Genomic DNA, 15518 nt, shown 5'->3' on the forward strand with positions numbered 1-15518 from the left:
ATGATACAATTCACAATTCGTGTTAAACGCGTAAAATAACGTTCTATATAATTTACGAGAATAAAAAACCGTATATTACACGCGCGTATTAACAACAACGAACGAGTATAGCGAATATCGCGCGTGTTCCAATTTTCATATATATATATATATATATATATATATATATATATATATATATATATATATATATATATATATAGCGGGTCTATACACGCTACGATATACCATTGCTGTTAATATTAGAGGTGTCATTAAATCTGATGACCCGAACCCGCTTTCCATTACCCGCGCGTGGTGCCCCATTTAACGTGGTGGCCGGATGCGAAGAGCCAGCCGCCGATATTCCACCGAATCATGATTGCGGCTCGTACTTTCGATAATTTCTGCTGGGATTAACCCGGCAGAAAATTCCGTTGTTGCGGCGGCCGGAATCGGCTCGAACCGCCTACGGTACCAACCATTTCGCGTCTCGTTCTCGTTTCTATATTATTGCGCTGCTCTCCCTCCCCTCCCTCCCCTCTTTAACGATCGTTGCTGGCGAAACGCATAATTATCGACAACGGGCCCTCTATCCATGTGATAACGCGTGTTCAGATCCATTCACGACGATGCATCATCGATGCAAATGATCGAATTACGTAAGGCCGTTTCTCACCGGGTATATACGGTATACCAGTTAGTTAAGCCATTGTGAACTTTATCTGGGGATCTCGGCCGCGAGGATAGTTGTACAAACACGCGTACACACATATACACACACACGCATACGGGAGGAAAGATCGTGCGCTACGTTTGTTCTTTCGTTTTTTTTTCTTTTTTTTCGCTCGCTGGCACCGAAAAATGGCCGATTGTCACACTTCGTTAGCTCGTGTTGGACCGTGTTGGAATTTTAATACTTCGCCTCGTCGTGTCGAACCCTTTGTCACGGTTCCAGCAACGCGAAACAGCACGGTTCCTGGTAGAGGAGGGAATAACGGCGAACGAAGCGTGGACGTGGAAAAAAGAAAATCGGAGAGATTGGTGAAGTTGGTGTGTTTCGAAAGGAATTTACTTTCCTGCGACGGTTGATCGCCGGTCGGCGATTGCACACACGGTAACAGAGTTGTCTCCTCTCGATTAATATGCATATAGATTGATAATATGCGCGTTGACGAAGGTGATTAATATTCTCTCTGGCATTATCGATGAGATCAAGGTACAGTACTGGTTTTTTTTTGTTTATTTTTTTTGATATTCAACAGCAAGATCGATCTCGAGCGAGTGATGATTTTCTTTTTCGTTTATCTTAATTATCGGAATCACAATCCTTTAAATCGATGGATCGATCACTTTGGGATACACTTGACCTAGAAAAAAAACTATAAATATACCGCGAGTTGAATCTGATTATAATTGTATATAATTCACAGAATTGAATCCAATTAAAACCATTAAGCCACGATGATATATTCGCATAAGTGCACCTATACATATACGTATATATATATACACGTATATAGTTCGAAAACGATGGTTAATAGAAATTCGCAACGCACGGTCGATATCGTCATCTGTGGAATACTTAATTAACGATAATTGGCGGGAGTCATAACAGCCGATGGAATCGTCATCAGTTTTAATAGGCGTTGAACGTCGATGAGGAGCAAATTGGACGCGACGAATTAATTAAGACCACGAAAAATACGCTCCATAGTCGAGGCTAAAAACCGTGACCGTGGAACACAACGGGTTTTACCGTTAAAATTAATTTACACGGAGTGGACGAATGGCACGCGTACACGCTCATTATCAGATCGTCACTCATGGCTGCCATAATGGCGGAAACGCGACTTCCTTCGCGCGCCATTCGAACGATGATGCGTGGAATCGGCGTAAAATTATATTTTTTAATTTCCATTCGAGCGATACGGTGTTGGAAACACTCGTGGCCTTGGGATTATCGCGCTGGCAAAAAAAAAAAAATATATATATATATATATATGCGGCATTGTTAAGTGTCGAGCGTAAGTGGGGCAGCTGTTACATCGGCTACTTTCCGGTGTTTCAACGTTAAAATGCATGAAACACTCGTGTTTTTTAAATGGGACGAATGTAAATTTTTTTTTCTTTTTCTCTCTTTCTTTTTCTTTCTTTTTTCTCTTTAACGTAGCTCTTTTTCGTGGACGTCGCGGTGATAAAAAAACACGAGTTTCAGGCCGAGATGAGGTCTAAATATTCGAATGCTCCTTTCAAATATTAAATGCAAATTTATGCTCTCTATATTTGCCTATCTATTATGAATATCGGGAATTATCCACGTTTCAAATTCTTCCAATATTAATTTTGCATTTTTTTCCACTCGCGAGTTTCTTCTTTCAAAATTCCCAAGATTCTTTTGTATCTTTGTGTTATTCTATGTACGCCGTATGTTCGAAATCTATTCCCGTGTTCCGTACAAGAAAAATTAACATGCGATGCGAATGTAAACGAATTTAAACAAGCCCTCTCGACACATCTTACTTTGAGCGTCCAACTATAATAACGAGCTTCTCCTTAGGACGTGGAGGAGAGAGCGCGTGCTTTAGGCAAAAGCACGTCTGATCTTCAATCTAAGAACCGCGTCTCGTCCCTTTCCCCCCCTGAACCCTGACTAAAAGGGGAAACCGCGAGCGAGAAACACGACGTGGTTATTATCTAAACAGTAGGATCTGGCCAGCGAAGCAGCTCCCTAACGGCCACGGAGAGAAGAAGGAAAGAGAGACTTTTTGTTTGGAAAAGAAATTCACGCTTACGAGATTCGTTTTCCAATCTGATGGATGGAATACATCACCCTCTCTCTACACCGAATCGGATCGAATGGGTAGAAAGAAATCAAACGGGCCTTGATCGTATCTCTCTCTCTCTTTCAAACAGAGAATCCCCTTTCTCCAAGGAATCCCTCCCTCGAAAGGAGAGATTTCTTTCTTTCTCCAAATTCAATATTTGAAAATGGTTACCTATCATCCGTTTGTTCGATCAACTTGACCGGGTATTCTTAGCTATCGCTAGAGAAGAACGCGCAAGATCGTGCAATTTTTCTTCGACAAAGAACATTTCCAATTCAAATTCGTATGTACTCGAATACCTCGTAGAATCCCATGAATTCGTCCTTGCAAAGCATACGCGTACAGAAAAACGTTTTACGTAACGCGTTTTCTATATTTCACACGTACAGATCCGTACGTGGTAGCCAGCGATCCACGGTCCAATTTCCAGGGAGTTAAAAAAGAAAGCAGGGGTGAGAGTAGGGGGAGGGGAGGTAAACACATGAGAAACTCGAAGATGAAACGGCAAGGGTCAAAACGATCGGTCGATCAGCCAAGTTCAGCAGCCAGTTAACCGACGGTTGGCCTGCTGTCCTGCGTCCGACTAACGACTTAATGACGGGAATTCGCCACTTACGGGGCTCCTCCTTTTCTCCTCTTTCCTCGTGTATCGTCTTTCTCCTGCTCGCCATCGGCGAGCAAGCATCGGCGTAAAACGAAGCGAGGCAACGGTGATCGTGTAACAATGTCGAAAATTGGACGATCCTCTCAACGGGGATCTCTATTAACCTCGTCGAGTTTAGCGGGCAATTACGTCGGAACGAATAAATTCAGCTCGACAAATCGTGCGGCGTGTCGGCCAATCCGCTCGCGTTAAACAAGAGCTTCCAAGATTTCCCTTCGTTCGGTGTCGATATAAGAAGAAGAAAAAAAGAACGATATCTCTTCGCCACGATATCTCGAATAGGTTCGTTCTGACAATAATCGATGCAGATCCTTTAACAGAGAATTTGCGAAGAAACGGAGGAAACGTTGGCGATGGAATACGAGCAAGTAGGTTAAATCATAGTTAACAGTAGATTACTTGATGGACGTGAAACAAGATCCCCCGTTCAATGTGGACAAGACTTCATTGAATTTGAACCAGACTGTTCTTAATTTTCTAACAAGATTTCATTGAAATTGGATAAAGAGTCTATTAAATGCACATTAGATTAATCTTCTTAAAAAAAGAAAAATCGGCAGCGAATTAAATTTCATGCATTTTCCTCTATCGATCAAGAAGTCGTATTTAGAAAATCTTCTCGATAACCTTTGTGCATATCCAACGATGAAGATCGATAAGTCGGTGGAATTCTCGATACTCGTGCGTATCTGCAGATGCTCCCTCAATAATAACCGATGGCCCCTTGTGCCTCATAATGCTAGGAAATTACATTACGACCAGAAGCTACCGTCTCGCGAATAATTGTTATGCACCGGTGGACGCTGCAGTGGCGTAGCGTAGCATTTCCAGCGAACCCTAACACTTGTTTACTCCTTCTTCCTCTTCGTTCGTTCCTGGTAACCGATCAACCAATCCCCTTTCGTTTCGTTTCCAAATTAAACAAGTTCGAAAAGAAACCCTTTTTGATTGACTCGCTCGACGAAGGACGAGAATTCCGAAATAATAATCTTTCACGCTCCCCGTTGCACCACCTAAGAGACAGGAATCCGCCCAACGGACGAAAATTCCTCTTTATCTCGAATTCATTAACCTTTAAGAGATAAATTATTCGTGACGCGATTATTCGACGGCAACTGGTTCTTTCGCAAGGGTTTCCAATTTCTTATTGATTTTTCACGATCGAAAACGAAACCGTTAAATCATAAGCTTCATTTTTCTCTCAACGCCCCGTTATTTTGAACCACCTTCCCTATCAACTCTCTCTCTCTTTCTATCAGCTGCCAGCCAACCGGCTGTGAATATTCCTCCAATTTGCCGCCAATTTTTTCCTTTTTTTTTTCCTGGTGGTAAAGAGAGGCCTCGCGTGCCTTTGACAGGAAACGTGCTGAGCCACGTTTTACGTAATGGAGCGATTTTCCCTCCCTCTCTTCCCCGCCCCACGTAGCTAGCACGCAGGTGATAACTTCATCGAGGATCGGTTTCCCCATTCGGGCATATTCGCTCGTCTCCTCTTCCATCGGCTCCATCGGTGTTGGGGAAACGGTCGACGAGGGTTCGCGAGTTCCCTGCGTGCCGCACGTTTTGCAGCCTGTTTTCTTCTTCTTCTTCTTCTTCTTCTGCCGCCGCATCGAGGAAGGAGCGAGATACCATAGACTCGGCGAACAAGTTGGCGATATCGAATTTCTCGCGTATCGGCGCGAGAGTTGATCACACGATCGTGGATCCCACAGAAATGGACGTGAGTGTGCTCTTTCCACAGAAACGTTATCTCTCTCTCTCTCTTTCTTCCATAATTATACGATGAATTTACGGATGTGAATTTTCGATTCGATTAGTCGAACGATTGACTCGTCAAATTCAAACGACGATCCCCGGGATATGTATTCATCATCCATCACGATGACATTCCATCCTCGAACATATTATTAAAGGAATCGATCCGATCGCGGAGGAAAAAAGAAAGAGGAAGAGATGTTGTTTCACTGGCGGGTGAATAACGCGATTAGAGTTATAAGGAAAGAAAGAGAGGGGGGAAAAAACGGGACGATTGGATTTCAGGGGGAGGAGAGCAAGGGGAGCAACGAGGTATCGAAGCTGCAATGGGCGGATTATCTTGTCATCGGCGTAATGTTGTCGATCTCGGCCGGGATCGGGATCTACTACCGATTCACCGGAGGCAGGCAACGCACGGCCGAGGTTAAGCCCTTGGAAAATTAATTTCGCCGATCGAATCGACATCTGGTCTATCCGGTCGCGATCCAATAACCGTGATAAACCGGGGCCGAGCGATACAACACACCACGTCCGATCCACATACTGGGACGAGGAGGAGGAGGAGGAGGAGGAGATCACGAGCGCGCGTTAGATCCACAGGCGGTTCCACAACTTGGATCTTTCACCGTTTATCGCTCGATCGATCCAGCCGCGCGATAAATATTCCCATCGACGCAAATTGCCAACTATCGGCCGCGCTATTTCATTTATCCGTTGGCCGCGAGCGGCGACGAATCGTAAAAGACGGAGCCGTTAATTAACGCTGAAACGTTATTATCGAATCGAATTTAGGAGGAACGATCGAGCGATAATAACGATACTTGTAACGAAACAACACCAGCTTTTTCATCCCCCTCCAACCGAGAATCGATCGCCGCCCCTCGAAAAGGGGAATTCGAAATCGAAACTCGCGATTGATCCATTAATCCCACACGACTTGTATTACTAATTGCCTCCCCTCCTCTCCCTCTCGAGAAGTAATCTCGTAGCAATTACGCGGAAAAGGCGCGAGTCCTAATGTAACGTTAATTGGCATCGACAGGAGTACTTCTCGGCCAATCGTACGATGGGCGTCGTTCCCTTGGCTATCGCGCTCACCGTGTCTTTCATGTCTGCGATCACCCTGCTAGGAATCAGCGCGGAAAATTATGTCCACGGCACACAGATCACGCTTTTGTACCTGGGTGGTTTCTTCGGCACGCCGATCGCCTTGTACTTCTACCTTCCCGTCTTCACCGAGTTGAACAGCATGAGCGTGTACGAGGTAATCGTGTAATTAGACTTACGATCGATCTAGAGGAAATAAATTTGGAAGATGGAGATTCGAAAATCTCTCTGTGTAAATCCTCACAGTATCTGGAGAAACGATTCGGAATCGGGGCACGACTGGTCACAAGCTGCGCCAACTTCCTCCAACTGTTGCTGTACACCGGAGTAGTGTTGTTCGCCCCGTCGTTGGCCCTCGAAGCGACGACCGGCCTGTCAGGGAACGCGAGCGTCCTGTTAATAGGGATGATTTGCACTTTCTACTCCACGGTGGGCGGCATCAAGGCTGTCCTCATCACGGACGTCTTTCAAGGATTGCTCATGTTCGTCGGGGTCGGCTGCGTCCTCGGCATAGCGGCCGGCGACCTCGACGGAGGGTTGTCCAACGTGTGGAGCATCGCCCAGCAGGGTGGTCGGATAGAATTCTTCGAGTAAGAGAGACGAGTTGCTCGAGGCGAGTCGAGTTCGATCGAGAAATTGTTCCGTTTCTCCAAGTTTCAGAGTTGATCCAACTGTAAGGCATACCTGGTGGGGATTGCTGATAGGTGGCACGACCATTTTCCTCTCCCTGTACGCCGTGAACCAGGTTCAAGTTCAACGTTTGCTCACCGCAAAGTAAGCATCCTCACGATCGTAGATTCGATCGATCTTGTAAAACTCTCTTTTCATTTATCTCGTTACTTCAGGAGCCTGAAAGCTTCGCAAAACGCGCTCATTCTGAGCGGACCGATCACGTTGGCCCTAGGCATCATGACATCCTTCTCCGGCCTGGTCCTGTACGCTGTATACAGAAACTGCGATCCTCTCATGTCCGGTAAAATTTCCAGCTTCGACAAGATAATGCCGTATTTCGCGGCCGATAGAATGTCGCGAGTGCCAGGGGTCACTGGCCTCTTCATATCCGGTGTATTCAGCGCCAGCCTCAGCACCATTTCCGCCATGTTGAATTCCTTGGCCGCCGTGGCACTCGAGGATTACGTGAAACCCGGCTGTCGCAAAATTGGTCTGCAATTTCCCGAGGAGAGAGCCACCCTAATCGGCAAAGTTCTGGCTGTTTCGAACGGTTTCAGTTGTTTGGCCGTCGCCTTCATCGCCAGATCGATGGGTTCTCTGGTGGAAACTGCCATAGGGATATCCGGGGCTATCGGTGGTCCGATCCTGGGCATTTTCACGCTGGGGATGTTCGTGGAGAGGGCCAACGAGAGCGGGGCCATCACGGGAATAGTCTCGGCGCTCATCACCTGTATGTGGGCCGCGTTTGGCCCGAAACCGAACGTGCAATTACTTCCGCTGTCCGTCCAAGGCTGCGACAATTCCACCACGCTGCTGTTCGATTACCGAAACGCCACTCAATCCGACGAGTAAGAATTTCTTGCTCGTTAAGAAAGCGAGCTCGTTACCGAGTCTCGAGTTTCGAATATCTCGAGTTACCAACGTAGGAAAAAAGTTTTAGTCGAATTCGTTCGAACAGAAAACAATTGGTTAATAGGCGGAAGTGGCAACTTTTCCTGGGGCAAATTAAGAAAAAAAGAAAAAACTATCGCTTTTATCGAGTTTATCGATTCCCTTTGACGCGATTAACGAGAAGAGTTCCATTCTTTTATAGGATAAAAGTAACTTGTTCTTTTTTTTTTTACGCAATGTTCTCGTAATTTATAATAACGCGAAACAGGATACGAATAATTTTCTTCGATAAAGTATATTCTTCTTTCGTTCCGCGAGAAAACTTGGAAAGAATTGATTTATCGACTACGAATATAGCCCCCCCCAGTTTCTGATCTATAGGCCAATACATAAAACAAATTCCAACGATAGTTTTCTCAGACCTATGGAACACTTCCTAGAAGCGTTCTACGCTCTCTTTCCTTCCCGCCAAGGAAAATTGTGTTGCCACACGTGTTACCGTTCGACTCGCTTCTGGAACGTTATTGGCGCAAAAAGTGGCGAGTGCTCGAAATGCTCGGCGAGGAAAAGGCGGACGCCACGTTCCCTTCGCTCCTCCGTCATCCAGGATAGACAACGAAATGAATTTATTCGGTCCTTCATCGCAATTTTCATCGCGTCCAAAACGGAAATTGGATACGTAAATCTGAATCGATACACGATCATTTGGAATAGCGGGCGTGGAAATACTTTGAACGGCTGGTTAAGAAGCCCGATTTCTTTCGAGTCGAGAGTGGCTCGCTTTCACGGCTCGCTCCTCATCGTTTCCCACGATGGTAACTAACGCTAATTACGCGTTAATAAACCGTAATTACGACCCCTTTAAAATCCCTGCCGCGCTCCATCGTTGCATACGATATCGCTTTCTCTTCTCGGACAAACGCCTCTAATATAGCCGATCGTATTTTTCTCCTTCCTTTCATACGGTTTGTTACAAACGGCCCAGTTTCCAGCGTGCCAAGCACGTTGCGCTTGTAACTTCTGTTATAATTCTACAGCCCGATATATCCGGACAAGTTAATGCAATTCTGAATTTTAACAGACGAACGATCGAACGATTTCTCGCGCTTGTTTTCTTCCACTTCGTACGTCCGTGGTTACAAATTAATTTAAACTTTTCATCGCGATTCCATTTCTAATCCACCGTGTCGCTACTTAACTTCTGTTACGGCTTCGTTATAAATGTTCCATCGAGATCTCAATTACGCGCTCGTTATTATTTTTTCGTTTATATAATCGTGCGTATCTGTGCGAACGAAATCTGTTCAGACTTTCATTTCCTTTTAATTGGTTAAACGATTCGATTTCTAACGTGTAATATTCGACTGAGTATGGATAGTAAGTGTAAAGCAATGGTGTTATTTCAATTCTTTTTTCTTTTTTTTTTTTCTTCTCTTAAATTTCAGACACGTGGACGATTCCTCGGATTTTTACCTGTATCGCGTATCGTACATCTGGTACAACCCGCTTGGATTTTTTATCACGTTGATCGTCGGATACGTAACGAGTTTGATCACGAGCAGGATATTTCACAAGGACGCCCGTGAACCGGATCCAAGCTTGTTCGTCCCCTTCTTGGCGTCCCGAATCAGGCGGCGAAGGCAGAACGAGGGTAAAACTACCAACAGCCAGGTCTTCGTCTTGGAGAGCAGGAAATGAAATAAGAAGGCATCGAATCGAGAATAAAATCCGCTCGAATTAAGCTTCAACGTTTTTCGCGATCGCTTCAGAGAGAGCTGGGAGAGCGCGTTCCAACGATTACAAATTGAAGATCATGTATAAATATCGTTAAAGTTTTCCAGAAACGAAGCGGGAAAATCCTTTATATTTCCGTTTCTTCTACGAGAGATATAATGTTAACAAATTTTATAAATTTATGGATGTTAAGAACCTTACGTACCAAGTGAAACTCAACTGAAACTGCTTCCAACGAGAGCTCTAACCAGACCTCATCTGACAGCAACATGAATCTTTCCGTTAAGAGGATGCGCTTGAAAAACGAGGGAAATTATTTATAAATTTGGAACCCCTTTGCTTTACGCAAAGAATACTTAAAAGTATCCCCGTACTTTCTCCCAGTTGCGAGCAACTTTCCGATCAAACGGAAATAATCCGGCGCATACAGTTCAACGAATAATACTCATTAATAAAGTAAATGCTTGATTCAGTCTTTCCTTTCCAATTACCGCGTTGGATTATCCCGTGGATTTTGTCGGATCAAACATTCCGCAGAATCTGCAAGCTTGTTTTCCAAACGACTTACGAATCATCCCTTCCTAAAAAAGAAAACAAAAAAGTGAAGGATCTATCACCAATCCTCGATTAAAATTTACACACAAAAATCATCTATTTGAATCGACGATCGATGCGAACCGAATGAAATCTAATCGCTACATCGTCTCGTTACACCCCTTCTAACTCGTCCATCAAATTTTCCAATAATTCGATGAATTGATAATGCGTTTAATTGTAATCCGCAGCTATTTCGCGATCGTTCGTCATCTTTCCGCATCGTTCATTCGCGACTTAACGAGGGACGATTGGCCAGGAAACGGACGTGAGCCATCCACCAGTGAAATTACATCCAAACGCATCTGGGTCGCGTAATACGCAATCTGGAACGTAATAATTTTGCGAAACACGGGGCGGAGAGGGGAGGGGATGATCGCGCCAACAACTTATCCCCGACGAAACGCGATTCCCGACGCCGCAGATCTATCCGTTTAATTAAACCTGCACTGTCCCGTCCACTTTGTGATCCCAATACGCCAACACCGTCGAGAGACACGCAATAAAGGATAATTGATTCTTTCAACGTAAGCGGCGGTCCGTTTCATTAAATTTCACACCGAAAACACCGATCGATGATCACCGTGCATCCTCCCGTTAATTGTTCACGCGTGAAAATCGACCGCGCAAAACGCCGCCACGTTTGCGGAACCGGAATTGTCGTAATTTATCGCGTAATTGTCTCCGGGGGGAAGGCTTCGTATAATTCGTTTAATCGCTTCGTTCGTTCGAGTTGAATTTTCATCGTCGTAAATTCGAGGCGTGGAAAAAAATGGATGAAAGAAAGGAGGAGGGGAAGGGAAGGGAAGAAATAGTTGTCACGGCGGAAGAGTAATACGGCGCGTAAAATGTCAGGCGCGAAAATACACGAGAACTCGTCCAACTCGACGAATAGCGGCGCGGTATAGTAAAGTCCGGACGTGTCGAGCCCCATGTGTCGCGTAAAATTAAAAGCTCGAATTAAAAGCGTTGCTTTCCTCTGTGCGTGTACGTGTTGACGAGTTCTGTAGATATTTCTCGGAATAAAAATAACAGCCGCGCCCCTGCGGCGATCGGTCGATTAATTTCCTGCCGGAGGCCCGGTGTTTCGTACGCGTCATCGATCAGTGAAATTTTCGCTCCGTCGGGACACGTGCGTCCAAACGTTCGAACGTTGGCACGCATAAATTTCGCGTGTAACGAGAGGAGAAGAATCCTGTGTATGCTTGAAATCTGTTGACGGAGGCGCGCCCATCCTGGCGAGAAAGGGATCCTTGAAAAAGAGAAGAAAGAAGGTGGTACGCGCGTGAGAACGTCGTCGATCGATACAATATTCGATACGGATTTCGAACAAGTTCCTATGTCGTTAATTCTGATCGAGGGATTCTTCTTTGATCTATAATGAGAGAAAATTATTATTTTAGCGAGACGTTTCTTTTTTTTTTTTTTTGAAGGATGATATTCTCTTCTCGATACTTATCTAGAAAGTGAAGAAAAATGTTCTTTCTTTTGAATTCAATCTCAAAGTCTGAATCAAAGTTTAAAAAAAAATCCAAGATTTCTCTTTTCGTTCGATCAACACTTCTATTCTTCTCTTCACGAAATTCTGTTTTTTGCTGGAATTAAATACTTTATTCGCCACTCCTCAAAGTCGACGAATGGAAATGATAAATCGAAATCCTACCGTAGGCATAGATTAATTTTCCTCGGGGATAATGGAAAAGAATGTTGTAAAACTATATATCGGTGAAGATCTAAGAGATATCCTTCCTCTCTTAGAGATAAATAACATTGACAAAGGTATTTGCATCCGATCGGTGGCGAGGAACGATTTACAAGCGGCCAGGGATGATTAATCCTCGAATCCTCGTTTACGAAACGTCGTAAAACTGTTTGCTTTTCGAAGCTGTCATTTCCATGAAATTTAATTATACGCTATAAGCCAACAGGCACCGCAAGAGAAACCAACCGAGTCATCACGACTAGGATCGCGACGAGCCAAGTTTTATGCATTTCCTCCGCTGGTTGTAAATCCACCTCCCACGTAGAGATCCACTGTATCGGAAGCTACGCCAGCACGAATCTAGGAAGGCAAGCAAGCTTGTTAATTGTCTTTTTGCCGCGTCCTTTCTCCCCGTTGAGAAATCGACCGGCTTCCAGAAGCGACGCCAGTTCAGCGACGCTCTTCCGCTACGGATATCCGCGCAATCAGGGGTCCACCTTCTCCCTTCGATTAGAGAAGAGGGGAGGCGCGCAAAAGTGATCGTTGATCGTTTCAAACGTAGACGATGAACGACCAGAGATAAACGAATCTCTTTTATTTTTCAATATTCTCCTTTCTTAATTTTATTCCAACTTGGAATAAAAAAAGAAAGAAAGAAAAAGCGTTTCGATAAAACTAGAGAATTTTTTTTAATTCGAATGGAAAAAAAAAATTATCGGATCTTTCCATCTCTTCCTGATGGATATTTCGTTTTTTCTAAAAAAGGAAAAAAGGCTCGAGAGCGAAACGGAAGTAACTTTCGAAAGCCGATTAGGAACGGTCGAGAGGAGTAGCGCTCGGAGCGATCGGTCCGATTTCATGGAGAAGCGGCGTGTATCCGTTGCGTGACCACGGCCGTAAACCCGGCACAATGCGCGGGACCCGATCGAGGTCGATACATCGAACACCTCGGTGGTGTTCAACAACCACGCCGACAAAGTACCGAACAAATGCACCCGGCGAATAAACGAAGCGCGGGAGGGCAATAAGATCACGGCAGATGTAAGTATCAGCTGCGCAGCCAGGGGCGGCGGCGGATCGTTGCGACCACCGCCAGATATTTCCTCGCCTTTCACGAAACTCTCTACCCGATATAATCCATCACCAAGCCGACCGAAAAACCGGCCGCTCCTTTCTCGCGCTCGAAACCTTATTCTCGTTAAAAAGAAAAAGAAGAAAAAGAGAAAAGGAAAAAAAAAAAAAAAAAGAACGTCTCCGTGGTACTCGGTCGTCCCCGAGCGCGTTATTAATAACGTTGCGCAACGCTCAACGTTTCCGTTTGACATATCCTAATTAACGTCGCTATACGAATAATTTATGCTTATTAGAAACATTGGTCAGATTACCATCGTGGGAAGCCTCCAACGATAATAACCATCTTTTTCGTTACAAATTATATCTCTCTCCAAAAATATCATCCAGGGAGGACGATCGTTTAACCTTTAACCGAACTGCAAAATGGACAGATTCGAAATCCAATTAAATCGGAAGTCGGCTCGAAAATTCCAATCGCGATCGAGATTCCAGGTTCGAGGAATCGCAGCCACGTGGAAGAAACGCGAGAAAAGGGCCCGGTGGCGAGGGGAGGCGAGGCGAGGCTGGGCCCGAGGCTAGGGCCAGGGCGAAAAGAATGCGAGGTCCGGCCGTATCCCGGGTCTTTCACGATAACCTATGCAAAAGACAGTTCGTGCGCCAGGCCTCCGCAAGCCGTGGATGCGCAAGCCGCTTCTTCTTCACGGAATTCACGATATACACGGCCGGCTATGCATTATAGGGAATACGATATCCATCTTACGTCAGATGCACGGGGATCTTATGGCCGTTGCGGCACCTAGCCTCGAAAAGCAAAACGAAAACGAAGGAAAAAAAGGAAAGGAAAGGGGAAAAAAAGCGGCTACGAAGACTCACCTTTGGAAGAAAATATCGAGTCGAGTGGTGGTGGTGGTGGTGGTAGTGGTTCTTTTTTTTCTTTTCCTTTTTTTCATCATCTTCTTCTTCTTCTTCTCCTTTTTGCTATTTCACATTGTATACGTTCGAGAGGAGAAGAACCGCAAAACCACCCGACGAACCGACTCTTCGTCCCGACCTTCGAGGAGTGATGGAGGAGAGAAGCGGCCATCGCTGTCTCGAACTGTTGCTAACGGTCTTCGTGACGCGGATTTACGGACAGCCGTGTGAAATGATCGCTACCGGGAACGTCGGTGCTTCGGGGTTAGCTGGAATTGTCGAGTTTACCGGCTACCGGGGAATGATGCTTGGGAATGACGTGGATGAAGCGACATTCCTTTTCTCTAAATTTGCAATTATAGACATTCCGAGATATGCGGGAATTCTTTCGTCTCTTCTCGTTGTTTTTACTTTCGCGTGTTTTTTTCTCTTTCTTTTTTTTCGAATAGAAAGTATTCTTTGCATTCCTAGAGGGGAAAAAAACGTAGAATATAACAAATGGGACGATTATTCTAACTTGGATAATGACCACGGGCAATAGGTATTGCACCAACAACAACACGTTTCACTTCATGATTTTCACTTCACAGTTGAAAATCAGCAAGATTGCCGAATATAATAATCAACGATATACAATGATAAATTTCCCTCGTGTTCTTCTTAAATTGAGATTGATCACTTGGCCGATCTGGCGAGGATTGCAAGATAAAGATTGATCCTGGACGGATGATCGGTGGCGATCGATGAATGAACGAACGGTAGGATGATGGAAATTTCGTGCTGGACGAGCGCCAGACAGATCGAACTGATGAAAATTCATGGGACACCGTGTGGTCGCGTACGAGCGACCGTAGGAAACGCAATGGAGGGGATGGACGGAAGGGTAGTGGGGAAAGAAAAAGAAAAAAAAGAAAAGGAACGAAAGTATATAAGGGAGAGGAGATATCGAGGAAAATAAAAAAGAGAGGGAGAGAAAAAGAGGAGTTCGATGATCAAGATCGTACCGAGGCGGACACTGTACGTTGTATGAAGGTTCGTGGTGTACGGGGGAGAAGGGGGGAGGCGACCGTGATTTCAATTTTAAATGCGATTCCACGGACCACGGCCAAGCTAGAGAGAGAAAGAGAGAGAAAGAGAGAGAGGAGAACGCTTCAAAACTTCGAGCGGCCGTTGTGCCCCGACCTCATACGTATGTGCATACTATCGGATAACCACGAAGACCATTTGGCCCTTTCCATGATGATATCTCTCTTCTTTCTCTTCTCGCGTCTCGAGAGATTTAACTTTGACTTTTTATCGAGAAATTATCATAATCTCTCTCCAGATTCGAATAATCTCGAGCGAAATCTATAATATTATTTGGATCTGATCGAATAATGCTTTTCCTTGGAAGTGGATAGCCAAGTTCGTTTAGCGGGTCGTGAAAAGTAAGTAAAGTAGCAAAGTTGGGATAGGTAGTAGTCGGATTTGAAAGGTGATCGCGGGGAGTCAAGGTTATTCGAAGGTCGCAAAAAGATCACGAAGAATCGTGTCCGAGGATGATTAGCAGCTAGGATTATTTAAAAGCCAGAGTTCATCGAGGTCGTTCGATTAATATTTAAAGTCA

General features: G+C 44.9%; 2 protein-coding genes and 1 long non-coding RNA gene across 10 annotated transcripts in view; 1 reads left to right on the plus strand and 2 right to left on the minus strand.

Annotated features, from left to right (window-relative positions):
* LOC408429 (tensin-1) overlaps positions 1-15518 on the minus strand; it is a 147194-nt gene that overhangs the window by 112000 nt on the left and 19676 nt on the right. The window lies entirely within an intron of this gene.
* LOC410454 (putative sodium-dependent multivitamin transporter) lies at positions 4944-10091 on the plus strand. Of its 2 annotated transcripts, none has more exons than XM_006560374.3 (7): positions 4944-5191; positions 5512-5649; positions 6269-6490; positions 6580-6923; positions 6988-7107; positions 7179-7853; positions 9342-10091. In XM_006560374.3, exons 1-7 carry the CDS (start codon positions 5186-5188, stop codon positions 9592-9594), a joined length of 1758 nt encoding a protein of 585 aa, XP_006560437.1. In that variant the 5' UTR covers positions 4944-5185; the 3' UTR covers positions 9595-10091. The 2 variants fall into 2 exon arrangements, with proteins under 2 accessions (XP_006560437.1, XP_016771272.1); XM_016915783.2 differs by having other exon boundaries at positions 6994-7107.
* On the minus strand, positions 9994-11652 carry LOC107965418. The gene is made up of 2 exons (XR_003305968.1): positions 10309-11652; positions 9994-10211 (listed from the first exon to the last, which is right to left on the minus strand). It is a non-coding gene; the product is annotated as an uncharacterized LOC107965418 (long non-coding RNA).

Source organism: Apis mellifera, linkage group LG13, assembly GCF_003254395.2.
Source record: "Apis mellifera strain DH4 linkage group LG13, Amel_HAv3.1, whole genome shotgun sequence".
Taxonomy (NCBI): Eukaryota; Metazoa; Arthropoda; class Insecta; order Hymenoptera; family Apidae; genus Apis; species Apis mellifera.